Source organism: Euleptes europaea, chromosome 10, assembly GCF_029931775.1.
Source record: "Euleptes europaea isolate rEulEur1 chromosome 10, rEulEur1.hap1, whole genome shotgun sequence".
NCBI lineage: Eukaryota > Metazoa > Chordata > Lepidosauria > Squamata > Sphaerodactylidae > Euleptes > Euleptes europaea.
In genome coordinates, this window is record NC_079321.1 from 39,194,545 (window position 1) to 39,220,649 (window position 26,105).

The window sequence follows — 26,105 nt, forward strand, 5'->3', positions numbered from 1 at the left end:
AATTCCTCAGGTACCAGTATGGAATTTTGTCATCCAACTGGATAACCTATTTAGAAGAAGAAAAGTTGGTTTTTATATGCCGACTTTCTCTACCACTTAAGGCAGAATCAAACCGGCTTACGATCACCCTCCCTTCCCCTCCCCACAACAGGCACCCTGTGAGGTAGGTGAGGCTGAGAGAATGTGACTTGCCCAAGGTCACCCAGATGGCTTTGTGTGTGGGAGTGGGGAAACAAATCCAGTTCACCAGATTAGCCTCCGCTGCTCATGTGGAGGAGTGGGGAATCAAACCTGGTTCTCCAGATCAAACTCCACAGCTCCAAACCACCGCTCTTAACCACTACACCACACTGGCTCTCAAATAGGATGCATACAACTCACCCACTACAGAAAGAAGACTAATTGGGTGATAATTCCCCAGTTGAGACTTGTTGCCTTTGTTGTAGATTGGAACTAAAATTGCCTGTTTCCAGTTCTCAAGAATTAAGCCTGACTCATTTATTCTTGTAAAAGCCTCCACTAGTATATGGGCCCACCATTTGATCTTATTGCGGAAATGATCTGGAGGTAATACGAAGCTTAAAGGAAAGGAATTAAGGAAGAAACCAAGTCAATCAAAGACAGCATCATAATCACATGCATTCAAATACCCACCTTCACTGACTAAGTGGTCATAGATTTCTTTATCTATTGTCAATTCAATGTCATTGTACTTTTCACCGCACTCAGACAGGTAGCTGTCTATGGAATCGTATCTGGATTTATTGATTCTGTAACGGTTGTTCTTCAGTGGCTAGCAATTAAGAAGAAAAACAGTGCTTACAAAGGTTACTTGGAAAATAAGAACTACTCATCATGAATAGTTATGCACCTTTTCAAATAAAAGCTATACATGTGGTTTCAGTACTACAGTCTAAGCGTGTGTGACCTGTTCCTATTCAAAGTATTACCCCAAAACAAGAGAGAGAATATAGCCTTGGATACTCACCGTGAGGGCTTATTCTCCTCTGAGGCGAAGGGCATCCTGAGCTGTGGGTTGTTTTCCTCTCCATCCGGGTAGGCAGGACTAAAGTTTCTGACTTCCTGTATCCCTTGGCGGGAAAACAGCCTGAGGAAGCCAGTTACCGTCTATACTAGCTATATTAACGAAAACGAGACAAACTAGCGAGACAACTATATTATAACATATAACTGAATATAACCCAACATAAAGATCAGATGTGACGCTATTCATGCGTATGGAAAGCACGGAGGCTGGAGAAGGGAACTACCAGCGTCCTATTTGCAAGACCTATTATTGGACACAGGGAGGGGCAGGATGCCCTTCGCCTCAGAGGAGAATAAGCCCTCACGGTGAGTATCCAAGGCTATATTCTTCGCTGAGGCAAGGGCATCCTGAGCTGTGGGACTTAAGAGCTCCCATAAGGGTGGGAAAAAACATGTTACTCCACTACGCTTTGCAGTACCCTACGGCCAAAAGCCGCTTGTGCTGAAGACCAGGTATGGATTCTGTAATGCCTGACAAAGGTAGAGACTGAAGACCAGGTAGCGGCTCGACAAATCTCTTCCACTGGCGCCTGTTTGTCAAAGGCAGCCGAAGTGGCGGTGCTTCTAAGAGAATGTGCTGTAATGCCCTCCGGTACAGGCTTGCCTTGTACCTTGTATGCCTCTGCTATACGTAGTTTGATTGTATAACTAATTGCAGTGGCTGACATTCTCTGTCCCTTACCAGGATTGGAAATCCCTATGAACATGTAGTCGGTCTTCCTAATGTCTGATGTGCGGTCGATGAATATACGGATAGCCCTCCTTAAATCTAGGGTGTGCCATGCGGATTCCTTTGGGCCATTTGGTTTCGGACAGAATGAGGGAAGGTTGATCTCCTGAGTCCTATGGAAACGTGAATTTATTTTTGGTTGAAAGGTGGGGTTGGGAGTTAGAACGACCTTATCTTTGTGAAAGACACATAGGCCTTTCCTGATAGACAGTGCCCTAACTGTCTCTCGCCTGGCCGAAGTGATTGCCGTAAGGAACAGTACCTTCATGCGAAGATATCTCATGGGCACTGTTGTGAGGGGCTCGAAGGGTGACGCCGTAAGGGCTTTAAGAACCAGGTTGAGGTTCCATGTAGGGAATCTGTGTACTACTGGGGGTTGAATTTGGGAGACCCCTTTTAGAAAGGCGGAAATGTGTCTATGATGTGCTGTAGGAATTCCGTCTAGAAAGGGAATTACGGTGGAAATGGCAGCCACTTGCCGTCTCAGGGTGGAGGCTTTGAGATTTTGTTTGACTCCCTCTTGTAGAAATTAAAGAATTGTGGAAATATCTGGGTGCAGAGGATCAAATTTCTTTCGTCTGGCCCACCGGGCAAAGGCTTTCCATGATGTATTATATATGCGTCGAGTGGACGGCCTCCGGGCTTCAATGATTGTATCGACCACTTCGTTAGAGTACTCAAGCGCCAAGCGGTCAAACAGAACCATTGGGGGTCTGGGTGTGTTATGGGCCCCTGGTGGAGAGTGGTCATTTCCGGAGGAATTTGCCAGGGATCTTGGCAGGACATGCGTTTCAAGGTTACAAACCAAGGTCTCCGAGGCCAGTAAGGAGCTATTAGAATCACATCGGCTCTGTGTTGATGTATTTTGCGGAGGACTTTGGGCAGGATGGGAATTGGAGGGAAGGCGTAAAGCAGTCCCTTTGGCCACGGGCTGAGAAGAGCATCTGTGCCTTCTGCTCTTGGGTGGAAGTACCTTGAATAAAATCTGGGAACCTTGCGATTTAAATCGGAGGCAAAGAGATCTACAGAAGGGGTACCAAATATTTCTGTAAGCTGCTGAAATGTTGTTTGGTCTAATTCCCATTCTCCCTCGTCTACGCACTGGCGACTTAGCCAGTCGGCGCGGAGGTTGAGGTCTCCCTTGATGTGTTCCGCTCTGATTGATGGGACATTGGCTTGTGCCCAAGTGAATATTGCCACTGCTTCCTTGTGGAGGGCAGAGGACTTGGAACCACCTTGTTTGTTGATATAGGCTTTTGTTGTAATATTGTCGGTTCTTATAAGGAGATGGTGGCTTCTGATTGTGTGTGTGAATTTTTGTAGTGCCAACTTCACCGCTCTCAGTTCTAGGAGGTTGATGTGGAGTTGAGACTCCTGTTGGGACCAACAACCTTGGGCTATCTGATCGCCTAGGGTGGCCCCCCAGCCGGAGAGGCTGGCGTCTGTGAAGATTTGGATGGGATCTTCGTGTATGTATTGTGTGGCCTTGCGGAGGTTCGATGGGTTGATCCACCAGCGAAGGCTGTGACTGACCTTGGGAGGAATAGTTATTGTTTTGATCTTTTTCTTTGTTATATCTGTCTGGTATGGTCTTAGAAGCCGCTGTAGAGGGCGTGAGTGGAATCTGGCCCATGGTACTATGGCAATACAAGAAACCATAAGGCCCAATAGGGCCGCAAGGGACATGAGCATAGCAGTGTTGTGCTTGACCGTGTTGCGTGCAAAGGAAGTCAGTTTTGTGATCCGTTCCTGAGGTAGGGATAAGGAGTTGTTTTGGAGTTGATTTTTGCTCCCAGATGTGTCATTACCTGAGATGGTCGCAGCGAACTCTTTTGAAAATTTATGAGGTATCCATGTTCCTGAAGGACCTGGATGACCCTCTGTGTGTGAGAGAGAGACATACTGTGAGTTGGGGCACAGATCAGGATGTCGTCCAGGTACGGATGTACCTGGATTCCCTCCTGTCTGAGGGATGCGATGATGGTTACTAATATTTTGGTGAATACCCTCGGGGCGGAGGTCAACCCAAAGGGGAGGGCCTTGAATTGGTAATGGTTGTTTCCATAGGCAAATCTCAGAAAGGATCTGTGTAGAGGGTGTATGGGAATGTGGAGGTAGGCCTCCGTGAGGTCCACAGCCGTCATAAAGGTGCCAGGGAGTAACGATTCTACTATTGATTTGACTGTTTCCATCCGGAAATGTCTGCGGGCCATCTTGTTGTTGACATACTTTAAGTCCAGAATGGCCCTCCAGTCCCCGTTCTTCTTCGGGACGGTAAAGAAAATGGAATACACTCCCTGGCCCTTCTGAAGGCTGGGCACTGGCTCTATGGCTTTGATTTGGATTAGATGCTGAATAGCTGCTAGTGTTCTTGAGTGTTTTCCCTTTTTGAATGACACTGGGGATCGTAGGAATCTGTCCCGTGGTCGGGTTGTAAACTCCAGGAGATATCTGTTTGTTAAAATCTGTGAAACCCATTTGTCCGGTCTGGACATGGACCACCTTGCTACGAACTCCTGGAGTCTTCCCCCCACCTGAATGTGACTGGCGTCACTGAGGGGTATTTTTTGTGAACCTGTCTCCTTTTTCCGATCTGGGTTGAAAGCCCTGGGGTCTGGAGAATCTCCCCCCCCCCCCTACGAAAGGATCTGGTATTGCCCCAAGATCCCCTGTTTGATCCCCAAGAACCTCTCCTGAATTCGGACCTGAATTTGGGTGAGAACTTGGGGGAACGAAAGGAAGGATATGACGGGGAGCGATGATCTTTTCTACCCTGCATGGGAAGAGCTTGCTTTTTATCTTTTGTTTCGACGAGTATGCTGTCAAGCTTCTCGCCAAATAGACGACCCTCTTTAACAGGGTATGCCATAAGGTTGGTCTTGGCCTTGAAGTCTGCAGGCCAGGTCCTAAGCCAGAGTCCCCTTCTGATAGAAGTAACAGCTGCCATCGACCTTGCCACTGAAGATATGGTGTCAAGAGAGGCATCAGCCATTAAGGTTATGGCATTTTGGACTCTTTCCAGGCCCCCTAATACCCTGAGATTTTCCTCGGGAACCAGCTGGATAATCTTTTTTATCCAGAGGTATGATGCCCTGGCAAAAATGGATGTGGTGGCGCTGGTCTGAATAGCCATAGCCGATGCCTCATGTGACTTTCTGGCCAAGTAGTCTTATTTTCTATCTAATTGGTCTCTCAGAGAGCCCACTCCGTCCTCCGGAACCAAACCAGGGGATTGCAGGTCCAGGACAGGAGCGTCTACCAGGGGAACTTTGAGCATTGACATGGCGTGGGGTGCCAGATTGTATAGTTTCCTAATATTAGTGGGAAGTTGCCTGTTAGGAACTGGGTGGTCCCACTCTTCTCTGACAGCATTGATAAAGAACTCTGGGAATGGGACCGAATTAGAAAGTGGTTTGAGTCTAGGAAAACATTCCTTGACGCCTTTTTTCAATTTGGACTTAGGTTCGTCAGTCTGGTCCACCTCCTCATTAAGGTCAAGAGCGAGAATAGCTTTGGCCAAGAGGGCTTGATAATCCTCCCCCGAGAACAGTCTGGTGTGTTGGTCTGTCTCTTGGGGGGGATCCTCATCCGAATCAAATTTGCCTTCCTCTATTTCTTCCTCTTCATATTCAACTGAAGAGATAGGGGATTTCTCAATTTGGGGCTCCCTAGTCTCAGAGGGCTTAGCCTTCATAGCTGCTTTTGTGGGCCATGCCTTGGTTCCCCTGTTAACAGCAGCGTTTGTGTCACAATCCTCCTCAGTGTTTTGGAGGGGATGGGGTTGAGGATTGGGGGGAGTCCCGTAGGGGCCCAAACCCATGGGAGGAGGAAGGCGGGCCTGAAAGGATTGAAAGGCCTGCCATTGGCGCTGCAGGGCATAGTTTATTAATTCATCGGCGTTCTGCCAGGAAATAAAATGGCCGCCCTCTGCCGCCTGATTGGGGGGGGGGGTTTGCCAACTCCCGCCGGGAATGCTCCCATTGCCGCCATTGCCGCAAAGTTACCAGACCCCGTCGGGAAGGATGCAGCCGCCGCCACCGGGAATGCAGCCGCAGCCGCCGCCTGGGTTGCTTCCTGGGCTTTGCAGGATACTATTGGGGCTGTTGGTGAAGAGTCGGGTGTTTTGCGCCCGGCTTTCGTCCCGGAGCCTGGCTTGCCGCAGCGCCTCTTCCTCTTTGCGCCGAGTTGCGGCGGCGTGGTCTTTCGCGCCTTTTTAGGCTTGACTTGGGCCGTGGATGTTTCGGCCGCCAGGGTCTCTCCCGGATCGATAGCACTCCCTAATGGTCCGCCTGAATGGCCGTTGGGAGATCCGGAGCCCGTGGAGGTGGTTTGGACCAACCCCCTTTGATAGTCCTTCTCTGAGAGAAGGTCGTCTTCCCTGACTAAAATGGCGTCGGCCATTTTGAAATTACTACCTCAATACACTTAAGGGAGAAGGGAAGACGAAGGGGAGCCACAAGAAGGTAGGAAGGGGTAGATAGGAAGGGGTAGACGAGGTAGGGAAGGATAAGGAAGGAGACTCACGATACTCTGGAGAACAAAAAACACAGAAAAAACCTGTCCTAATAATCCTTATAGAGCCTCTGGCACGGAGCTGTGCGAGATTGCCTGCTCTACCCGGATAGGCAGGACGGAAACTGGCTTCCTCAGGCTGTTTTCCCGCCAAGGGATACAGGAAGTCAGAAACTTTAGTCCTGCCTACCCGGATGGAGAGGAAAACAACCCACAGCTCAGGATGCCCTTGCCTCAACGGAGAATTGACTACATAAAGAAACATAAATATAATGAGCTTAACTGTGTTAACATGATTTCATGCAAGGTTAATATATATTTTGTTCTATATTTAGTTTTAACACTGAACAGACTCCACAAAAGGAGTATGTCAACTCACACTAATGTTAGGAGATTGATATAATCGACTGTTTAAGCATAATATGTAACCTACACCCCTATCTGTAATGTACAGAAATTGATTCCCAGGATTAAGATTATGCAAGTTACTATTTTCTAAGCAACGCCTTCTGTTACACAGGCTGGACAGAGGTTTTGTGTAGGCAGATTTAGTGTTGCCTTTATTTATGTTACAGCAACACACTCTCAGAATTTTGTAACAGACCGCTACAGAACACACAGATAAGCTTTGCTGTGAAAGAGTAGAATCAAATACTGGGTATAAAATCCCAATACGCGGCAAAAGTTTTTAAAAGATCTAACTCTTAGCTTGTGGGAAGAAAACCTGAAAGCATGCAGACAGAATTTTCAGAAGCTCAGAAGTTAAGTGGACATTCTGAAGATAGGTTTTGGCATCCAGAAATGAGACACTGGTACACAGCATAAACTTCTGTGCCCCACTCTGATCTTTAAAAAGGTAAAGGTAGTCCCCTGCGCAAGCACCGGTCATTACTGACCCATGGGGTGATGTCACATCCCGACGTTTACTAGGCAGACTTTGCTTATGGGGTGGTTTGCCATTGCCTTCCCCAGTCGTCTACACTTTACCCCCAGCCAGCTGGGTACTCATTTTACCGACCTCGGAAGGACAGAAGGCTGAGTCAATCTTGAGCCAGATATCTGAAACCGACTTCTGCTGGGATTGAACTCAGGTTGTGAGCACAGCATGGACTGCAGTACTGCAGCTTACCACTCTGCGCCGCGAGGCTCATCTTACAAGTCAGTTAACCCTAACCTTCATTGCTTTTCTATCCTCCATTCCTCTTAATTCATTCAAATTCCTTGCCGAGCACTGCAAAGTTTTTCAAAACCAAGTTAGGCAAACCAAGTTATACATTCGATTTTCTCAGCTCTGTTCTGAGATTCTTTGGCACAAAAGACACAAAAAAGTGGTTACTGAGCTTTCTTCGTGAATGTGAGATGAGCAAATTGTCACAACTGCTATGTTAAAGTAAGTCAAACAATCTCTGCTTTAATTTTGACAAAGCACGGAGAAGTTTTGCCAACTAAGTGGATTCTTAATGTGTAAACTTTATAACTAAGGATGGCTGTGCCACTGACTGCTATACAGACTTATTTTGGCACCAGAAGTTAGAGTACACATACCTCTAATCCCCTCTCCTCTTGCGTCCTATCATCTACCGATGCAGATATTACTCCCCAACGGCAATCAATATCAGTCACATAGCCTCTGTAGAATGGAGCAGCAGCACTTAAAGCCATCTGAAACAGACCAACGTAGGAAATGAAACGGGAAGTTTTCACCACACCATTACGTAAACCCAAAGCTGGGTGAAGAAAAAAAGACTGCAATGAAGTTTGTACACCATCAGCACCACCAAACATTTTCCTACTAGGACTGGCATTTCGCAAACTGGGATCCTGTGATATGCCCTCCCTGAAAGGCTCACTCCTACACATGAAGCCAGCTGGGTGGCCTTGGGATAGTCACAGCTCTCTCAGCCTCACCTACCTCACAGGGTGTCTGTTGTGGGGAGGGGAAGGTGATTGTAAGCCGGTTTGATTCTTCCTGAAGTGGGAGAGAAAGTCGGCATATAAAAACCAACTCTTCTTCGCTTAAGAGCACAGGAGACACCCACTCTTCTTGTGCCTACTGAGCTCATATGAAAATGGAGTCCTCTCAGTGTTCTAGAAACACTCAGACCTACTGCAGCCCAGTTGTTTAATGCAGCTGTTGACAAACATTTTGACCCAAGTGCCGAAAAAATACATCTACCTGTGAAGATGCCAGGGGGCAGGGCAAGGGTTTTATTTGTTTAGGCGCACTCAGTGAAAGCCAAGTCCCAGTGGTGCAGCAAGCACCTCAGGGATTTGACTTGGACTCCCACTGGCAGCTGTGCAGGCTGGGAAGGTGAGAACAACTATACACTACACCTATTGCCTTCTCACGCACTGCTGGCCCCAACAGCGCTGCCAGTGCCCTGCTTGGGCAGAGAATCCGGAACGGAGGGGTCAGGCAAAATAGTCTAGTGTGCTGGGGGCTGCCTACCCCAATCCCTGTTCCTGAACATCTCAGAGCATTAGCCAGAAATTGCACTGACCGACTCGTTAACCTAGGCTCTCTGATTTGCTGAGTGGAACTAGGGAGATACAGGTCTAACAGAGCCATCCTAGTTACTTGAAGTATCAAACTACTTTTTAACCCTACATTCCAACGCAAAGTACTTCAGTATTTGATGGGGGGGCACTATACATGCATAGATAACAGCCAGTGGTTTTCAGCTGAGTAACAGATGCTCAGGATGTGAGTAACACTGGCCTCTTTCTATTTTTATGAACAGCTCCAAAAGTATTTCCAGGCCCTTCCAGGCCCTGTTTATCTGGTCTTTACCTAGAAGTTATTAACCAATAAGGAAGTTTTTTGCTGTCTCCGGTACAAAATTCCTTCCTAGCAAAGGGCAAGACTGATGAGAATTTGGACCAGGGCCCTTCACAGTTGTGGCTGTATAGAATCAGTTCCCTCTCTAAACTTGTACACCACGAACAAGCACTTCTCTCAAACACTCTTAAAGTGTAGCTAATAAGGGCCTCACTATATGGTTGTAAAGATGTACTAGTGCTCATTATCAGAGGCACTTTTTTCCTGAGACACCAATCTGCATTTTAGACTTCCTTTAATTCTCCCTACTTCACTTACCTTATGCCTAAACTGACACGTGCTCTCCCACTCTTTATGAAGCCTGGATGTGCCCCAGCAAAGAGAAAAATATTGCCAGAAACTGAACAATATTTTATGTACATGATTTTTAGGCAAATTCATGTCAGGAAGGAAATGCTTTCACTTACACTACTCCTAGTATTATTATTTTTTAAAGAAAAATTCATTTCTATATTCATAACACCAAGTATTTGCTTAAATTTTGGAAAGCAAACATTTAAATTTGCTATGCTTGTTTTAGGCCCAAGGTAATCTTAACTTTCTATCTTTATATGGTACTTCCCACACAGCACTTTGTTATCGACTATGCTGGTGCCTTCAGTACACACAGGTGTGTGTACAAGGAAAGGTACGCTGGAATACAATTATATTACTCACCACAATGGGACAGATGGTAGCTAGCTGATCGTAGAGGTATCTTGCTTCAGAAATGCTGCAAGCCTGGAATGTTACCTGTAAAAGAAGTATTAACATCATCGAGGCAGCAAACACTACGTTGTTAGAGAATACCCTGCCAAGGACTGACTTTGCAGAAGCTAAGTTCACTGGAACCATTACCCAACCATAAAAACAGTAACACAACCCTGACTGCCATGCTGTTGGGGAGGAATAAAGCAAGAGGCACATTGGGAGACTATTTCCTAAGGGGAATTAAACATCTCCTCCCCCAGACTTATAAGTGTCCCGTGGCGAGTGGTAAGCTGCAGTACTGCAGTCCAAGCTCTGCTCACAACCTGAGTTCGATCTCGACAGAAGCTGGTTTCAGGTAGCCGACTCAAGGTTGATTCAGCCTTCCACCCGAGTTTGGTAAAATGAGTACCCAGCTTGTCAGGAGTATTGTGCAGACGACTAGGTAAAGCAATGGCAAACCACCCCATAAACAGAGTCTGCCTAGTAAACATCGGGATGTGACATCACCCCATGGGTCAGTATTGACCCCAGTGCTTGCACGGGGGACTACCTTTACCTTTTTTACCCCCAGACGTAGCTCCCAACCAGTTCATTTGCTCAGATTAACCTCAGTGGTACTAGTCACCAGGATGCAAACATAGCTAAGGAAGCACAGCCTTCCGGCTTTTTCACACCATCTCTCACCACATACCCTCCAGCCCATCCTAGCCTGTCACCAAACAGGCTCCTCCAAAAGTGAAGACATGCAGACTCTGCAGACCCTCCTCTTTCCCCTCCCAAGGCCCTGACGTATTCCCTCAGAATCACACAATTCGTACATCACCCTAATCATGGTTTGCACTAACCATTATTTGAGCTTCCAAGTATACAGGCAAAATCATGGTTTAGAACTACTTGTGCGCTCAGCACACCTTTTCCCTAACGTGCAAAGATCTTCAGAGGTGGAGGAATGGTTGTAACTATGGTCTGTCAACTCTGACATCATGCCAAACCAGGCTTCCTTAACTAAGATTCGGTGTGTGATATTTGAACTGAGCCACTCTGGAAATGAAAGGATGAGGGCCAGCTTTAGCATAAAAAAAACCAAGGGAACACAAGCCAGTATGCACACATTCAATATACAAAATATAAAAGTATTTAAGATTTGGGGGATGATGAGAGAACAGAAGACAAACCTAAATTATAACACATCTTTGCATGATTTTAGGATCTATAATAAATTGCGTTTTTATTCAAGGATATCTGAAATTCTTCTTGGCGTAGTAAACACATGAAGCTGCCTTATACTGAATCAGACCCTTGGTCCATCAAAGTCAGAATTGTTTTCTCAGACCGGCTGCGGCTCCCCAGGGTCTAAGGCAAAGGTCTTTCACATCACCTGCTTTCCTAGTCCCTTTAAGTGGAGATGCCAGGGATTGAACCTGGGACCTTCTGTACGCCAAGCAGATGCTCTACCACTGAGCCACAGCTCATTTTTAGCATAACTTATTTTTAGCATAACGTGGCTACATTTATGTTATAATACTGCCGTAATTTATCCGTTTTAAAATAAGGCAGGAGCAAGAGAAAGAACTTTAAAAAGCCCATCAGAGGATACTACAACGATATATATGGTTGCTGAAAATGAAGTTTAAATGATTCACAAACACAGAACCAAAAAAAGGTAATAAGAATATTTATTTCAGTTAATTTACCTGAAGGCAGCAATTGCCCATTCCAAACCCCATAGCATCCATGTATACATGGTCAGGCTTGGCTGCTCTTGCTGCTTCACCATCATCATTAGGGAATGTTTCTATGAACGGCGACAGCGTATTCTTGTCCTTAAATACTAAAGGCAAAAAGTTAACAAGAAGTTAACAGGCTGTTGCAAATTGTATTTCCTTACACTTTGACAGCAAACTGTTTGTTCACTCACTTGGTACATTTATCACTACTTTTTCTCCTCTTCTGTGCCGAATATTTCTTGTTAAGGTACTGAAAAAAAACAGAATCCTTCTGAAACACTCTCTCAAAACAGAAAACATCAAGTGCTTAATGCTTAAAATAAAATGTTTTAAGAAATCCCAATGTACCCACCTCCCTACTCCACATTTGCATTGCTTCTTCATTCAAGGAATTTATCCAAAGCATCAAAATGATATTGATATAAGCACTGCCAAGTGCCTATAAAATTTTAATATAATCAAGATGCTCACTTAAACCTGCACACTGACTAGAATCCTAATGAGTAGGAAGATGTCAGGAAAAGATGGGAAAAGAGATGGTGGTGGGGTGGGAGTGATAATTCACTGTGGTTCCCAAAATGCTCCTGCTTATTCTTATAAATGGGATGGTCACACCAAACATGACTCAATTGGACAGAATTTACCGATTACAAAAATCAAATGCGTCTTCACACAATTTGAAAATGGGAAATCATGGGGAGAGCCAGCAGACAGCATGGGTCTCAGGTCCTTGGTCATTCTTTACCAGGCACAGAAAAAGGGTGTTCTTGAGAACATGCTACCAAGCTCTAGATTTCTACATCTAGTACTGAGAAAAATTTCAAGCAGAGAAGATCACGAATTTAAAGCTGATGGAGCTTACAAGTAGAAGTGTGCATCATGTATGCACCTAATTTCAAAAGCATAAGTTTCTGGGATGAGTTTTATAATCCATTTGATGTGCAGATGAACAAAAGCCATTTCTCATTTCAAAACAACGTACCTAAATCTGGGATGTTTGTTAATGGCTTCGTCTGGGAAGAAGAGAGACTTAGATGCTCCTGACTCAACAGGTGTTGGGTGGGTCTCCGGTATCGTAAATCCTGGACATCCTAATCTATAGGTTTCAATTACATTGTGTTATTTTTAAATACCTTCATTTATCAACTGAGATGGTAGCTGGAATAAAATCTTATTTTAGTTAAACTTAAAATTGTTAGAAACGGTGAAATAAAAAAATGGAAGCTAATAAGGAACAAGAGAAATGGTTACAGCTACTTTGCACAATGCTCAAGTTTATTTATGTCTAAACTCCGTACTCTGCCTTTTTGCCCAATCAGGACAACCAAAGTGGCTAAGTTCCAAAATTAGCTTAAGGACCTGGATAAGCAACTCTTGGTTCCCACAACCCTGCCCTTCTGATTCAGTAAAAAATAAATTTGAAGCTGATCCTGTTGCAGTTTGAGATTAAATGTGTATCTTAAGGGAACAGGCTGACGTTTAAGTTACTTTTCAAACAATGACCAATCAAAACAAAAGATAAAAGCCATTTTGATTTTAAGGTGTTTTACCAGACGCCATTTATACTACAGGCATTTAGCCGCTTCAGCTCTAAACTTGTAAGGAGCTGCTTCATACCAGTATCAACTGGCAACACTTCCACATGGAAACATGTTCTCTAAACTGAAACCAAGGGGGTGGCATCCCACAATCCATGAACAAAAGGATCATGATCTTATTTTTTTACAAACATTACACCCTACATTTTTGCCCTCATGAGGGCCACAAAGGTGACTAAGAAATCAAAAACTTAATACAGAAGTCTTTAAAATACTAAAAACAAACACATCCATTAAAACAAAACCACGATAAAATACACATACAAAAACATACACATGTTTTTGTATGTGTATTTTAGCTTGGTTTTAATGAAAACAACAATTAAAACACAGGACAGGAATACCAGATGGAACAAAAATAGTCCTCACCTGCTGGCAAAGACAGCAACAGAAGGACACAGAAAAGTCTCTGGAGAAAGAGTTGCAGAGTTTTGATGCCATGTCCAAGAAGGCCCTCTCCTGGACTGCCCTCTGGCTCAGAAGGCAGGGGCACACAAAGTAGGGCCTCAGATGATGACTGTAGTGGCCAGGTAGGTTAGTAAGGGAGTAGGTGGTATGCTGTACCCCAAGCCATGCAGGGCTTTAAAGGGCAACAGCAGCACCTTGAATTGTGCCCAGAAACAGATTGGGAACCAGCATATATGGGCCACGACAGGAGTAATACGGCCCCTATAACACACGCCGGTCAACATCCTAGCTACAGCATTCTGCACCAATTCAAAATAACATCTTTTCTGCGTTCCACCCCCCCACAAAAGTCCTTTCTGACCCCAGTTTCACCACAATGTCATGAGACTTGTATAGTCCAACAGCCATCTGTGTTAAGAGGTTGCCGTAGGAAGGGGGAAAATGACCTCTGCCTTTCTTCTGTCAGTGCAGTTCCACTGATGTAAGAGGCAGAAGGAACTTCCTGATTCCAAATGCAGCTTCCCACCCCACATGGCTGTTAGATCATATGGAACATGCAACCCTGGGAATAAGCTTTTCCAGAGCTAAAAATGACTGCTGGGCAGAGGGGACTGCAGGAAAGATCCATAACTAGCAGCCATCTTCCATTGACTGATTGCAGGATCCAACCCAAGGTTTTAGTCAAAACACAGAGATCGAGGGTACGCTCTCAACTATATGCAAAGCTCCTGTGTGACTGTGAACGGACTCCTTGACACTGCACTAAACACAGTATCATTTGTAGCAGTAGAACTTGCCCTTACATCTGTACAAAGTAATCAGACTGCATGTTGGCCCAATAACATCTGATCAACAAGAAGCATACGCTGTAAACATTACGAAACATATAACACCATAAATTAAAATATTCCTGTCTCCTTTAGGAGTAAAAAAAACCCCTTGCACACAGCTGTTATACTACTCTCACTTAATCCACAGCCATCTTGAATACAAAGATTTTCCAAGCCTTACTAGAAACCCATAAGCAAACCTTGGAAATGACGTGACAGTGCAGAGAGCTTCATTTTGTTTCAGAACAGAAGCAGCTTCCAGGCGCCGTTTCCTCATGTTGTCTTGCACAGTGTTAAATTCAGACATTGTTCCTCCATAAGGCTGTCCAGGCGTCCCTTCAATCATATAGCTTCCATATTCTGGCCTCCACAGAGTTGGATGGCTTCAAGGGGGAAAAATGATACATTTAAGATCTTTTACACAACAGCAGAAGTACTACACAACAGTAAATGAATTAGTAAGTGGATGAATGTAAATAGGAATCATGCAACAGAGCTGGAAAACATCAGACAGGCTGAAGAAGTTCCACTTCTATCATGCTATTTATCAGATGCTCATCAACTGTAGTTATTTGCCCAGAATGGCTATGTCTTCCTTTGCTTTACAGGTGATCCTACTATTTTGTAATTACTACTACTAAATGGATTTCCTATGGGAAAGATCCATGTGCATCAGGGGGTATTTTTGCTTATTTACACCCCCCACACACACACACACCTAGAGCAGTCTCCCCCCTATAAGAAACTCCTACATGTTGCCCCATAAGCAGGATGGGTGGGGGCGGGGGCAATTCAGGCTACAGTGGGAGGCAAAAGGCAGTGAAGTCATGAACACATGAAGCTAACTTATACTGAATCAGACCCTTGGTCCATCAAAGTCAGTATTGTCTACACAACAGGCAGCGACTCTCCAGGGTTCTCAGGCAGAGATCTTTCACATCACGTACTTGCCTGGTCTCTTTAAGTGGAAATGCCGGGGATTGACCCTGGGACCTTCTGCATGCCAAGCAGATGCTCTACCACTGAACCACAGCCCCTCCCTCCATGCAATGAATTTACATGGGATCCAACCCAGTGACATCAACATTACAATGCTGTCAAATGAAAGGGGAACTTCTGGGATAAAGATACATTCATACATTGCTAACATTGGTAATCAGTCTTTGTGCCAAGGGTTTGGAAAATAGCCCATGAGCCATATTTTGCCTGCATCTGGAAGATAGGGCTGAGTATCATCCACATATTGCTGACAACCCAGCCCAAACTTCTGGATGACCTCTCCCATAGGTTTCATGTACATGCTAAAAAGTATGGGGGACAATTACCAATGTTTATAATTATTTTGGAAAGCACACCTAAAAGCCTAACAAGTGCAAAAATGTAACTGCAATGTTTTGTTAATGTGAAAGAATTAACTGAACATCTGGTATGTCAACAACAATGATCTTTCACACGTAAAAAAAGATGTTCTTGCACTTGCAAAAAAATTTTCTCTCTTCAAATATATGCAAGTTAATATGACAGACAATTTTCTGGGAAATTAGTGCGCAACATTAGCAACAGTTGCTACTTACTTAGGATTTACTCTTTCACCCTTTTCTTGCAAAGTATGAAGAACTTCTTCTCCAATTAAAGACAACTGAGCTCTCTTCTTCTCATGGTCAAAAGCTACCAACATGTATTCCACCTGATGTGCAACACAAATAAAATACACATCACACATAATATGCAGTGCCTTACACTGGAAAATGTCAGAGCAGAGACACTGATTAGTTATTCGAACATCATATGAATAATCGCTCCTTGCAAGTACAGCTGGTTGCATGGCAAAGTGTACAGTAGGTTCGCATATTATGTCTAACTTCACATTTTCACAAATATTACAAGGCAGATGTTTATTGATGTCCACAGTATAAATAAGAGGACAGGTCTATCAGTGACTACTAGCTATGGTGAGTAAAGAGAACCTCCACATTCAGAGGTAGTGAACCTCTAAATACCAGTGCCAGGAGGCAACAATAGGGAAGGCCTTGACCTCTGTGCCATGCTGTTGGACCTCCACAGGTTGGCCATTGAGTGAGACAGGTTGCTGGACTAGATGGACCACTGGTTTGATCCAGCAGGCCTCTTCGTAGATTCATAAGCCGCAAGTACCAGTACTCAGTGGCTGCCACTGTGTTCTTGAGCACCCTCAGGGTGTTTTGATCACAGATGAAAACCCTCCCATAGCAACTAATGAACTTTGTTCCACGGCCCCATTCGTGAGTATTCAACTGGCACAAAGGTTATTCTTTTAAAGATTACAGTGGCGCTCAAAACACACAAGGCATGCAGGAGGAGAGAGCCCTAGAAGAGCTCCTTTGGAGGCACAATAGCCTTTCAGTGACCAAGGTAGCTGCTGCTCTCTCCTGACAAAAGGCACATTCTAGTTCCTCTTACAACAGGAAAGCTTTATTGATATACGACTTCAAAGCATTATGACGTTACGCTGGGTTGTACATGGGCTCAGAGCTGTGGCTCGCATATACAAGCTTAACAGTAGATATTCCTCTTGACCTTTATCCCGCAACTTGCAGCGGAGCAGTGCATGCTAATCTGCATCACATGACCTGACATAACTGAAGGATGTGCAATACATACCACAACCAGGAAGCCGGGTTTAGATTTATTATGTAGAGCTAAACCCAGAGATTATAGCCATTTGTACACAGCTAAAAAAAATGTGATAGATTAGAACACAAAGAACACTTTTCAAAGCGCATCAGAACGCAGCGCAATACCACAAACCTATCTACCCACAAAAGACTTTACTAAGGAATTTTACTGTTCAGAGACACATTTTTGTGCCATTTTAAATAAAACGGTGTTACAAGTTTGGTTTCATATACAGAACCTATACATGTGAGAAGCAATTTACTAAGAGCACAGCCCTAATGGTGCTTATCCAAAACTAAGTTCCAGTCAGTTCAGCATATATATGTTCTTTGAACCACAGTTTTAACACACTATATAAAAGTTTAAGAACTGGAAGGAGAAAAACGGGTATACTATCCTTGAAAATATCCTTTTTATGATTATTATTCAAACAACACATAAATATTTCTAGAAAGTAGAGAATTTCTGTAGTGAGAATAGATACTGAAGTTTTAAGAGCATGTTATTTTTAAGCCACCTTAGGTAACTAGAAAGAGTTCTAGGGTGTCTTAAGATTTAAAAAAATATGAATTGAATTTTGAACGGCTACTTATAACAATTGCTATTTAAATATTTCATAATTATGTTAAAATTTTACAAGGCAGTTAACTAACCGAAATGTTAAGAATATCGTATGTTTAAGTTACTAGTAAGATTTATGTTACTAGTAAGATTTATAAGGTGTTTTAAGTCATAGCATATAAACTGAAACTTTGATAAATTCGTTATTTTTCTTTTTTTTAATTATAGTCTTGTTAAGGCTCAGAAGATACAATATTTTTTATTCTGCCATTTCCCCTATCCCTCCTCTTTTTTCTGTATCCCTAAATTTTGCAATTAAAAAAGGGAAAAAAAGAAAATATCCTATCTGAGGCAATAATACATAACAGAACACTTAGGGTCCCCACCGCCCAACTTACATAACTTCTCACATTTCATACCTTTAAACACTACTAAAATAGATAAGAAAACTTCAGTTAACTGATGGTACTGCAATCAGTGCAATATCACTTTTATTCACATGTGGTAGCAAAGCCCCAGGGCACAGCCATATTAGAAGGTAGAGAAGAAGAAAAAAGTCAGATTTAATATAGTATTTCCATTGGTTTCCAGAGGGTTTTTTTCTATTAAAAGTTTGCTGTGGATCTTCCAGGAGAGCTTCACAATACAATCACAGCAAGCAGCTTCTCATCTTTGCTAGATATTGGTGGGGTGAGGTGGGGGGAGAGATAACATCCCTCAGTATGGGAGTGGGTGGAATGAATACAGAAAGCTATGCTCTAATTAGACTCATTGCACTACAGCAAGCTGGAATGCATCTCAGTTGGACTACGAGAATAAGATGTTTTATTTACCTAGAGCAGGAGGGAGAGAAGGGGAATTCCCACCAGTAAAATACCGTATTTTCCGGCGTACAAGACGACTGGGCGTATAAGACGACCCCCCCATTTTTACAGTTAAAATTTAGAGTTTGGGATTGTCCCGAGTCCACGGCCTAGGGTCGGCCCTCAGGACTGCGCCCCAACCCTGCGGCCGCCCCCAGACCTCCTGGAGTGGCCCAACCCGAGTCCGCGGCCTGGGGCCAGCCACCGGTCCTCCTGGGGCGGCTCAACCCCCGGGGACATGGACAGAGCGGAGGCGGCTCCCCAGGGAGATTCTCCAGTCCAGCTCGGAATTCAGCATCCGGCGTATAAGACGACACCCGGCGTATAAGACGACCCCCGACTTTTGAGAAGATTTTCCTGGGTTAAAAAGTAGTCTTATACGCCAGAAAATACAGTAAGTGACAAGGGGAGAAAGTGAAAAGTCCCATCCCCCAACTCAACAACTTCTCAAGTGTTTTAAACTTCAAGAGAGAGGCAGACTCAGCAGGGCAGTCAAGGCTCCTACTTCCAACTAAATTATGCTGGATTTCACAGAGACATTCTGAGTCGAGGTACATCTGACTAAGCTGTAAGCATACATGCAGGAGTTCAGCCCAGGACATCACAATTGCTTTTTTTTTTTTTTTTAAAGAGAAGAACTTCAAAACAACAGAGAAAGTTCCAAGCAAATACAAAGGTACAAAGGTGAATGTCACACACCACAAAACTGGTGAGTCATTATAGAAAACACAATCAGCCAACAAGTGCAAAAAAATGCACCTGCTGGAAGATCACAGTAAATTCTAATATTGACAGAAGATTATGCACTTGTTCTACTCTTTACATTCAACTGAACAGAAAAAGTATGAACTAGTCATGTGACATACAAACTTTTCGAAAGTGCTATTTCTCTCACGTGATAGGCAGGAAAGCAGAATCTGAAGCTTTCAACAGGCCTGCTTCCTCACATGGAAAAGAGGTGTAAAGTTATAAACAGAACACTTCAAATTTCACACACTGGGAATCAACACAAGAACAATATTCTTCCAAAACCCTTAATGTATGAATCTTTCTGATAGAATCATTGGTATATCACAGCAGATGAACACAATAAACCTTTCTCTTCTTCAGTGTTCGAAACGATGGCAGCATAATTTGCACAAACGGATCAGAAAATGATTTCATCCGCATTTCACTTCCCTCTCTACAACTGTGAACATTTGACTTTTACATTCAACAATCATTTATACCAATGGTTCCCAACCTTTTTTTGACCAGGGACCACTAGGACTTTTTTGTTCGGTGCAGGGACCCCAAGGTTCAAAATAAAAATTCCAAGAATTTGAAAATAAACTTTAATCATAACTATTAGTTAAACATTAAACTTAGAATAATATTTGAATATATATTTTTATAATAGAGAAGTTTTAATTGAAAATATAAACCCATAATAAATTAATAACTTTGTTTCACGGACCTTAATTTAGTTCTCGCGGACCCCTGGGGGTCCACGGACCCCTGGTTGGGAACCAGTGATTTATACAATAATAATTAGGAAATACTTGACAGCACAATTTCTCTGGCACTGCTTGCCAGAATCTTAGTGTTAATTTTTAATCTACTGGCATTTTATACCATGGTGTCTTCTAAAGACAAATCTCACAGTGGTGATTCCTGTTCCATGATGCATTTCTCTTCATGGTTGCCCCACTGCATGTCTTGTCCATAGACAAGACCACGCAGAGGGACGCAGCGCATTAAAGACTGTGGATAAGACTTGCTGGTCAAAGTCTAAACACCAGTACTACAGAACTTCTAGTCAATAGGGACTTATTAGGATTCCCGCAGGCTGACAAATACCCACAAGCAGAACAATAGGTTCTCTGTGGGAAATAACAGCCTTATTTTTGCCTTCTGGGAGCCCAAAGATTGGACAATGCAGCATATTTTATCACACAGCCTCAGTGTTCAGTTAGTAAAGATACGCCCAGAAAGCATGTTCTGTAAGTAAAATACAACAAAAGACTGCTAAATTAAAATCCTGGAAGCCAAAAGTCAGTAACTGATCACTTGTTTTTAGCTTACAAAGAAATAAAACTTTACATGGATGTTTTAATAATGGCTTTGGAAAAATGTTGAAAAAGAAAACAGGTAAGAAAGGGGAAGAGAGATAGTGAAGATGTCTTGGTATCTAATATTACTGACATCTAGAGAAAAGAAATAAGTGTTTCCAATAGAACACAAAAAAAGAAGTAATTTGTTCAATGAATAAGGCTGAGAGCCGAACAACCTAAACAGTGGAAGATACCCCCTATACACAAACACTTTCAATTTTTACAGTCTCCAAGCAAAGCATCCTATAATCTATAGAAGGAATGCAAGAACGGTATTCAGGACAAGAATTACAACTAAGAAAACTGAATTAATACTTTTTTTAAAAGAGTTAAATGGAATTCAGACCATACTCCTAGAAAGAATAGATTTAAAACAAGTAAAAGAAAGAAAGAAACAAGTTCATGACATGCTCTAAAGAAATTAACAAATATACAATTTAAAGCTATTTTAATTCAAAATGAGTCAAGAGAGGAGCTACGGTAAATAATACAAAGAAAAACATACCTTCATTTTTCAAGGTACAAAAGAAAATGGTAATATGTCAAATGCAAAAAAGGAGAATGTTTTTAACTAACTTTTAAGAAAATGTTTATTTTAAACTTTTAAGAAAATGTTTATTTTACTAACTTTTAAGAAAATGTTTATTTTAACACCAAACAAATGGTTCTAACAGAAAACAAAGTATACAAAAAGTCTGTAATCTTAGATGTGAACTAAAGAACTACAATATACAAATGTTGGGGAAGGGGAAGCAGCTTTGAAAACATAATATTTTAAAAATAGAAAAACTATTTTAAATGAAAATTGAAGCGAGTTTTTAAAACCAAAAAGAATGTTAGAAGTAAAGGGTAGGGCATAAACAGAGTTCATCATGCAAAGTGACTGCGCCCCACCTTGTTCAAATAAACCACTAAATCAGTGGTCGCCCACCTTTTTTCACTTGGCAGCCTATTTCCATAAATTGTACCCCTCATGTTACCAAAACGTTTGTAATTAATATAGCTGCTGTTGTGTCAAATGCCTTTTCCCACCATCATTCAATTTTTTTTTCACGGACCCCTAAATGTCCTGGTTAGTACCCCTGGGGGTATGTGTACCCCAGGTTGGGAACCACTGCTCTAGAATCTGGAGACACTGAAGGAAGCTGTGACGGACAGCAGACTGTCCTGCCCCTGAAGTGAAAAACAGCCACTCAGAGGAGCCCATAAGAGTGCTGCTCCAGCATCCATCCAATCACCTTTGAGAAGGGGGTGTGTGTGGCATGCTGGAAGGGACGAACAGTAGGAGTTAGTTCAGGTCCCTGGGAGAGAACAGAGTACCCGATTGCTAAGCCCGTCTCTGGTAACGAGGAGACATTGCACCATTTAGTCTGACTCTTGGGAAAGGGCAGGCTGGTGTGGGTGGAATCCTGTGTGTGAAAGGATCCAACCTAATGGCTAGTTAATAAAAGCCTGTTTGCTCCTAAAAGCAGTAAAGAAAATTGCAAACCACACTCTGAAGCATTGACTAGCTTAAATTAATGCACCTCAGCCAGGCTTCTCCTCTATCTGGAGACTGTGCTGCAGATCTGTTCTTTGAGCCCTACCTGTAAATAAATAAATCTTGTGTTGCTTCAGAACAATTCCTGTTTCAGTGACCTCCGTATTCTACTTGCTCACCACAAAGCTTACCCCATGGCAACAAGCCCAAAGTCTATATGCTTATTACCTTTACAACCCCTAGTAACTGAAGGGACGGTTTATAATTTACAACAAATTTAGTTCCCGAAAAATTATAGGAGGTTGTGTGAGTCCCCTCAGTTGGTAGAAAAGGCCTGTCGCAGAAGAACAAGGCCGCCTTTGCTTACTAAATTGTAAGCTACCACTCACTGACTGAAGTTAAGGCCAGGTACAAAGATTCTGGAAGGACAACAGCGCAGTTCTAAACTGTAACACCTTATGCATACAACTCTGTTTAGGAGGGCACGGTCAGCCTTCATCTTCACTGAAGATTGAGAAAACCTGGCAAATGCTTATCAAATTCTATTTTACAGCAAGTAAAGCTAGAAAGGGCCACTGGAAACAAAAATAGCTCCTGTGCATTTTCCTTTCTTGAGAATAAAATTAGTTGTCAGAGCCCATTTTCATTCATGCAGCTCAGCAACATGTGTGTGTGTGTTAAAGCAATTAACTTAACAAAGCTTGGATTTAATTCAATGCAACAGCATTTTATGGGCAATCATTTTCAATTTCTGTGAGGTACCATGGCCCCAGGCAACACAAGTCAAGAGGTGCCTTATGAAAGCAGCTTCTTATAATTGTGGTGCAATTATCTCAGGCATGTCTGTTACCAAGTTGTATGGCAAATTTTCAAAATCAAACATTTGTTTAAAGTGCTGCGCACACTTCCAAGGTCAGCCCAACTTATATCTTCAAAAGTGTTTCACACAGAACAGGCTTCAAAAATAAGCTTGCAGTGGCAGATCATCATATGTTTCCTCAGTCTTTCACAGATACTGGTACTATTCAATGTTTGTAACTGCAGTAACATTTTAAGGATGGTGAGTGGCACAAGAAGATTATATACAGAATGGAACCTCAAGGTTATTTATTTCCATAATTTATAACCTGCCTTTCTCCCCAGTGGTGATGCAGTGGTGTATATCTTTCTCCTTTCCTCCAATGTATCCTCACAACAACCTTGTGAAGTAGGTTAGGCTGTGTGTGTGTGACTGGCCCATGGTCACCCAGCAAGTTCACCTTTAAGCCTTCTTAACCTTACTGGTTTGAGGTGATTTCTACAAATAATGCTTGTATTAGATTTTGTACTATGCACAAATTAATTTCAAAGTAAACCCTTTACCTCTTCAGAATGATATACCACCACAGAAGGAGGACAGTGAACTCGGAGTACTGAAGAATTCTGTGATATTGAGAGATGGGTCACTCAAGTCAGTGATAGCGGATTTAATAACCTCCGATCCTCACAATCCCCACTGACTCTCACAATACACAAAGCAAATGAAAAGCACTGCAGAAGCAACATCAACATAAGAGAATGGGTGGCTGAAATTCAGCACAGGATGCTTGTGGCTTTCTGGAACCTCTTCCTGTTGTACCTATGGTAGTATGCTGAAGTTAAAACACCATATCTCCTACCACACATACAAAACACTTTTCTTTGTATTCTAATACAACAGTATGTACATTTTTAAACAGCCCCAATACATGACAGAGAAAATCTGGCATTACTTTTATCAATTAGATATTGCTTGACAAACTAAAAACAGCAGCCAACAATTACTTTTTAAAAGTAGTTAGTTGCCTTCAGTGATGAAATTAATTTATTTTGTGAATGCACATAGCTATTTAAATAAATTTAACTACTGTTGGGAACAAGAGAGTACTGTAGCACTAGCAGTGACGGAACAGCTCCACATGTAGCTCCATGCTTGTATTAAGGCCTTCAGGGAGACTGCTCCTAACTAACTAGTGCCTGTTATTACACCGATATACACAGATCCATAAAGGAAAAAAAGCAGAGTAGTCACTGAAATATCACTGTGAGAGGGAAAATGTACATTCAAATAATCTCCCACTCATCTATACATGAATAAAAAGTGAAGATGCTTTCATAATGACACCACAAACACTTTTTACTCTGGGAACCCTCACATGCTAAAATTGTTAATGCCCAACAGGAAGTGAAAGCAGGATTAGATACACTTCAAGCCAACATGTTTTTGAAGCAAAGTACCGCTGTAAAATTTAAGCATCTCTTGTGAAAGGTGGCTTCAAACAAATGAATTCAAACAGAGAATTCAATTTGGCTACTGAGGAACTTAAGACTGCCCACTTCACACACAGACTGCATAGAAGGGTATGCATGTTACAGAGAAAGGGTAAAACTCTCAATTCGAATGTCATTATTTAGTAATGATATATCCAACTGAGACCAATAGAACTCACTCACAGGCAACATGCCCAAGATCACACATAAGAAGCAGCATGCACCTCCCTCATGTTGCAGCACCCAGAAGCCGGCTCATGAGATGGGGGATTTACAACAGCCTACCTTCCAGGACAGCTGCAGAACACACATTTCAAAAAGGTATTGTATTATATAGTTTGGCAGGTGGTCTGTGTATGCCCAGGCACCAATACTCCTGTTAATTTCAGCTGATTAAATAATGGTGCCCCACACCTCCAAACCCAACATTTACATTCAAATCAGAGCTGTAGATAATAGGTATGTGTACACCACCGATGCACCCCGTGTGAAAAAGGAGCTCAGAGCAAAGGGGTCCAGCAACAAGGAGAAAGCTTCCCCATTTCAGTCACAGGCAGGGGGTGAGGAAACCCCTAATTCCATCACACTCACGTTTATTTAACCTACACTAAAGATGCGTACTATTCCGAATCAGGCATGCACAGATCTATTATTCACAGTGGGTAAACCGTGTTAGTCTGTCTGCAGTAGTAGAAAAGGGCAAGAGTCCAGTAGCACCTTAAAGACTCACAAAAATATTTTCTGGCAGGGTATGAGCTTTCGTGAGCCACAGCTCACTTCTTCAGATACAGCTAGACTGTGAATCCACCTGTCTTTAAGTAGAGGAGAGTGAATTCAGACAAGCATGAGTATGTAAATGTTAACAGTATGTCAATGTGAACAGCAGGTGTGATGGGATGAGGTGTGGTCTGCAGAACAGTCTGTGATGTCCAGGGGAGAGATGGGGGTGGAGGAATCAGCATTGGTCGTGAGCCATGAATGCAAGGTCCTTATTCAGCCCAGGTCAATGCACTGACTGTAGTTTGAATATTACCTGCAATTTTGTTAGGTCTTGAAGGTGCTACTGGACTCTCGCCCTTTTCTACTGCTACAGATCTATTATGCATGTACACACAGGCACACGTGCACAGGGAGCCGCTTCCCTTGCAAGGCTCGCGCCCCCCCCCCCGCCGTCCCCGGCGCGCCACTCACCTCGTCCCCCCACTTGAGCACGTCCTTGTGCCTCTCCCGCACGGCGCGGTAGATGTGCAAGAACTGGAGGATGCCGTGCTTGCGCACGTGCTCCGCGTGCTTCTGCGTCTCCTCCCAGCTCAGCGGGGAGCCCTGCGACAGGAGCCCCATCGCGGGAGGAGGAAGAAGCCGCCGCCGCCGCGGGGGGGAAGAGGCTCCCGCACTACTTCGGGCAAAGGCGGAGGAATACACCGGCGGGCAGAAGAAGCACGAGGAAAGACGGCTGCCTTCTCTCTCTCTTTCTCTCCCCCCCCCCCCTGCGTCTACTTCCGCCGATGAGGAAGCGGCTCCTTCTTTATCCCGCGCGGCAGAGGCAAAGAAGGCCGGCGGGCAGCGGCGGCTCTATGTATATGTGCGTGGTGGTGACCGTCCCGGCAGCAGCGCGGCACGTGACCGCGAGGGAGGAGGGCGGGCATGCGCGCGGGAACGCCTCTCCTCCTCCTCCTCCCCACCCCACCCCCGGCTCGCGCTCTGCGTTTCGTGCGCGGCGAAGAAGGGGAGGGAGGGGGGCGATCGGAGGGAGGCATCAACGCGTCAAAGGGTGACTCAGCAC

At 43.6% G+C, this 26,105-nt stretch overlaps 1 protein-coding gene across 1 annotated transcript in view; it reads right to left on the minus strand.

Annotated features, from left to right (window-relative positions):
- Positions 1–25,688, minus strand: part of GCLC (glutamate-cysteine ligase catalytic subunit) — a 42,026-nt gene extending 16,338 nt beyond the window's left edge. Inside the window, exons 1-9 of the mRNA XM_056856908.1 lie at positions 25,514–25,688; positions 15,956–16,068; positions 14,582–14,764; positions 12,528–12,641; positions 11,737–11,795; positions 11,513–11,649; positions 9,786–9,860; positions 7,835–7,951; positions 655–793 (exon numbers count right to left, since the gene is read on the minus strand). Coding sequence (XP_056712886.1) covers positions 655–793; positions 7,835–7,951; positions 9,786–9,860; positions 11,513–11,649; positions 11,737–11,795; positions 12,528–12,641; positions 14,582–14,764; positions 15,956–16,068; positions 25,514–25,663 — 1,087 coding nt within the window. The 5' untranslated portion in view covers positions 25,664–25,688. The remainder of the gene's footprint in view (positions 1–654; positions 794–7,834; positions 7,952–9,785; positions 9,861–11,512; positions 11,650–11,736; positions 11,796–12,527; positions 12,642–14,581; positions 14,765–15,955; positions 16,069–25,513) is intronic.
- Positions 25,689–26,105: the final 417 nt, after the last annotated feature.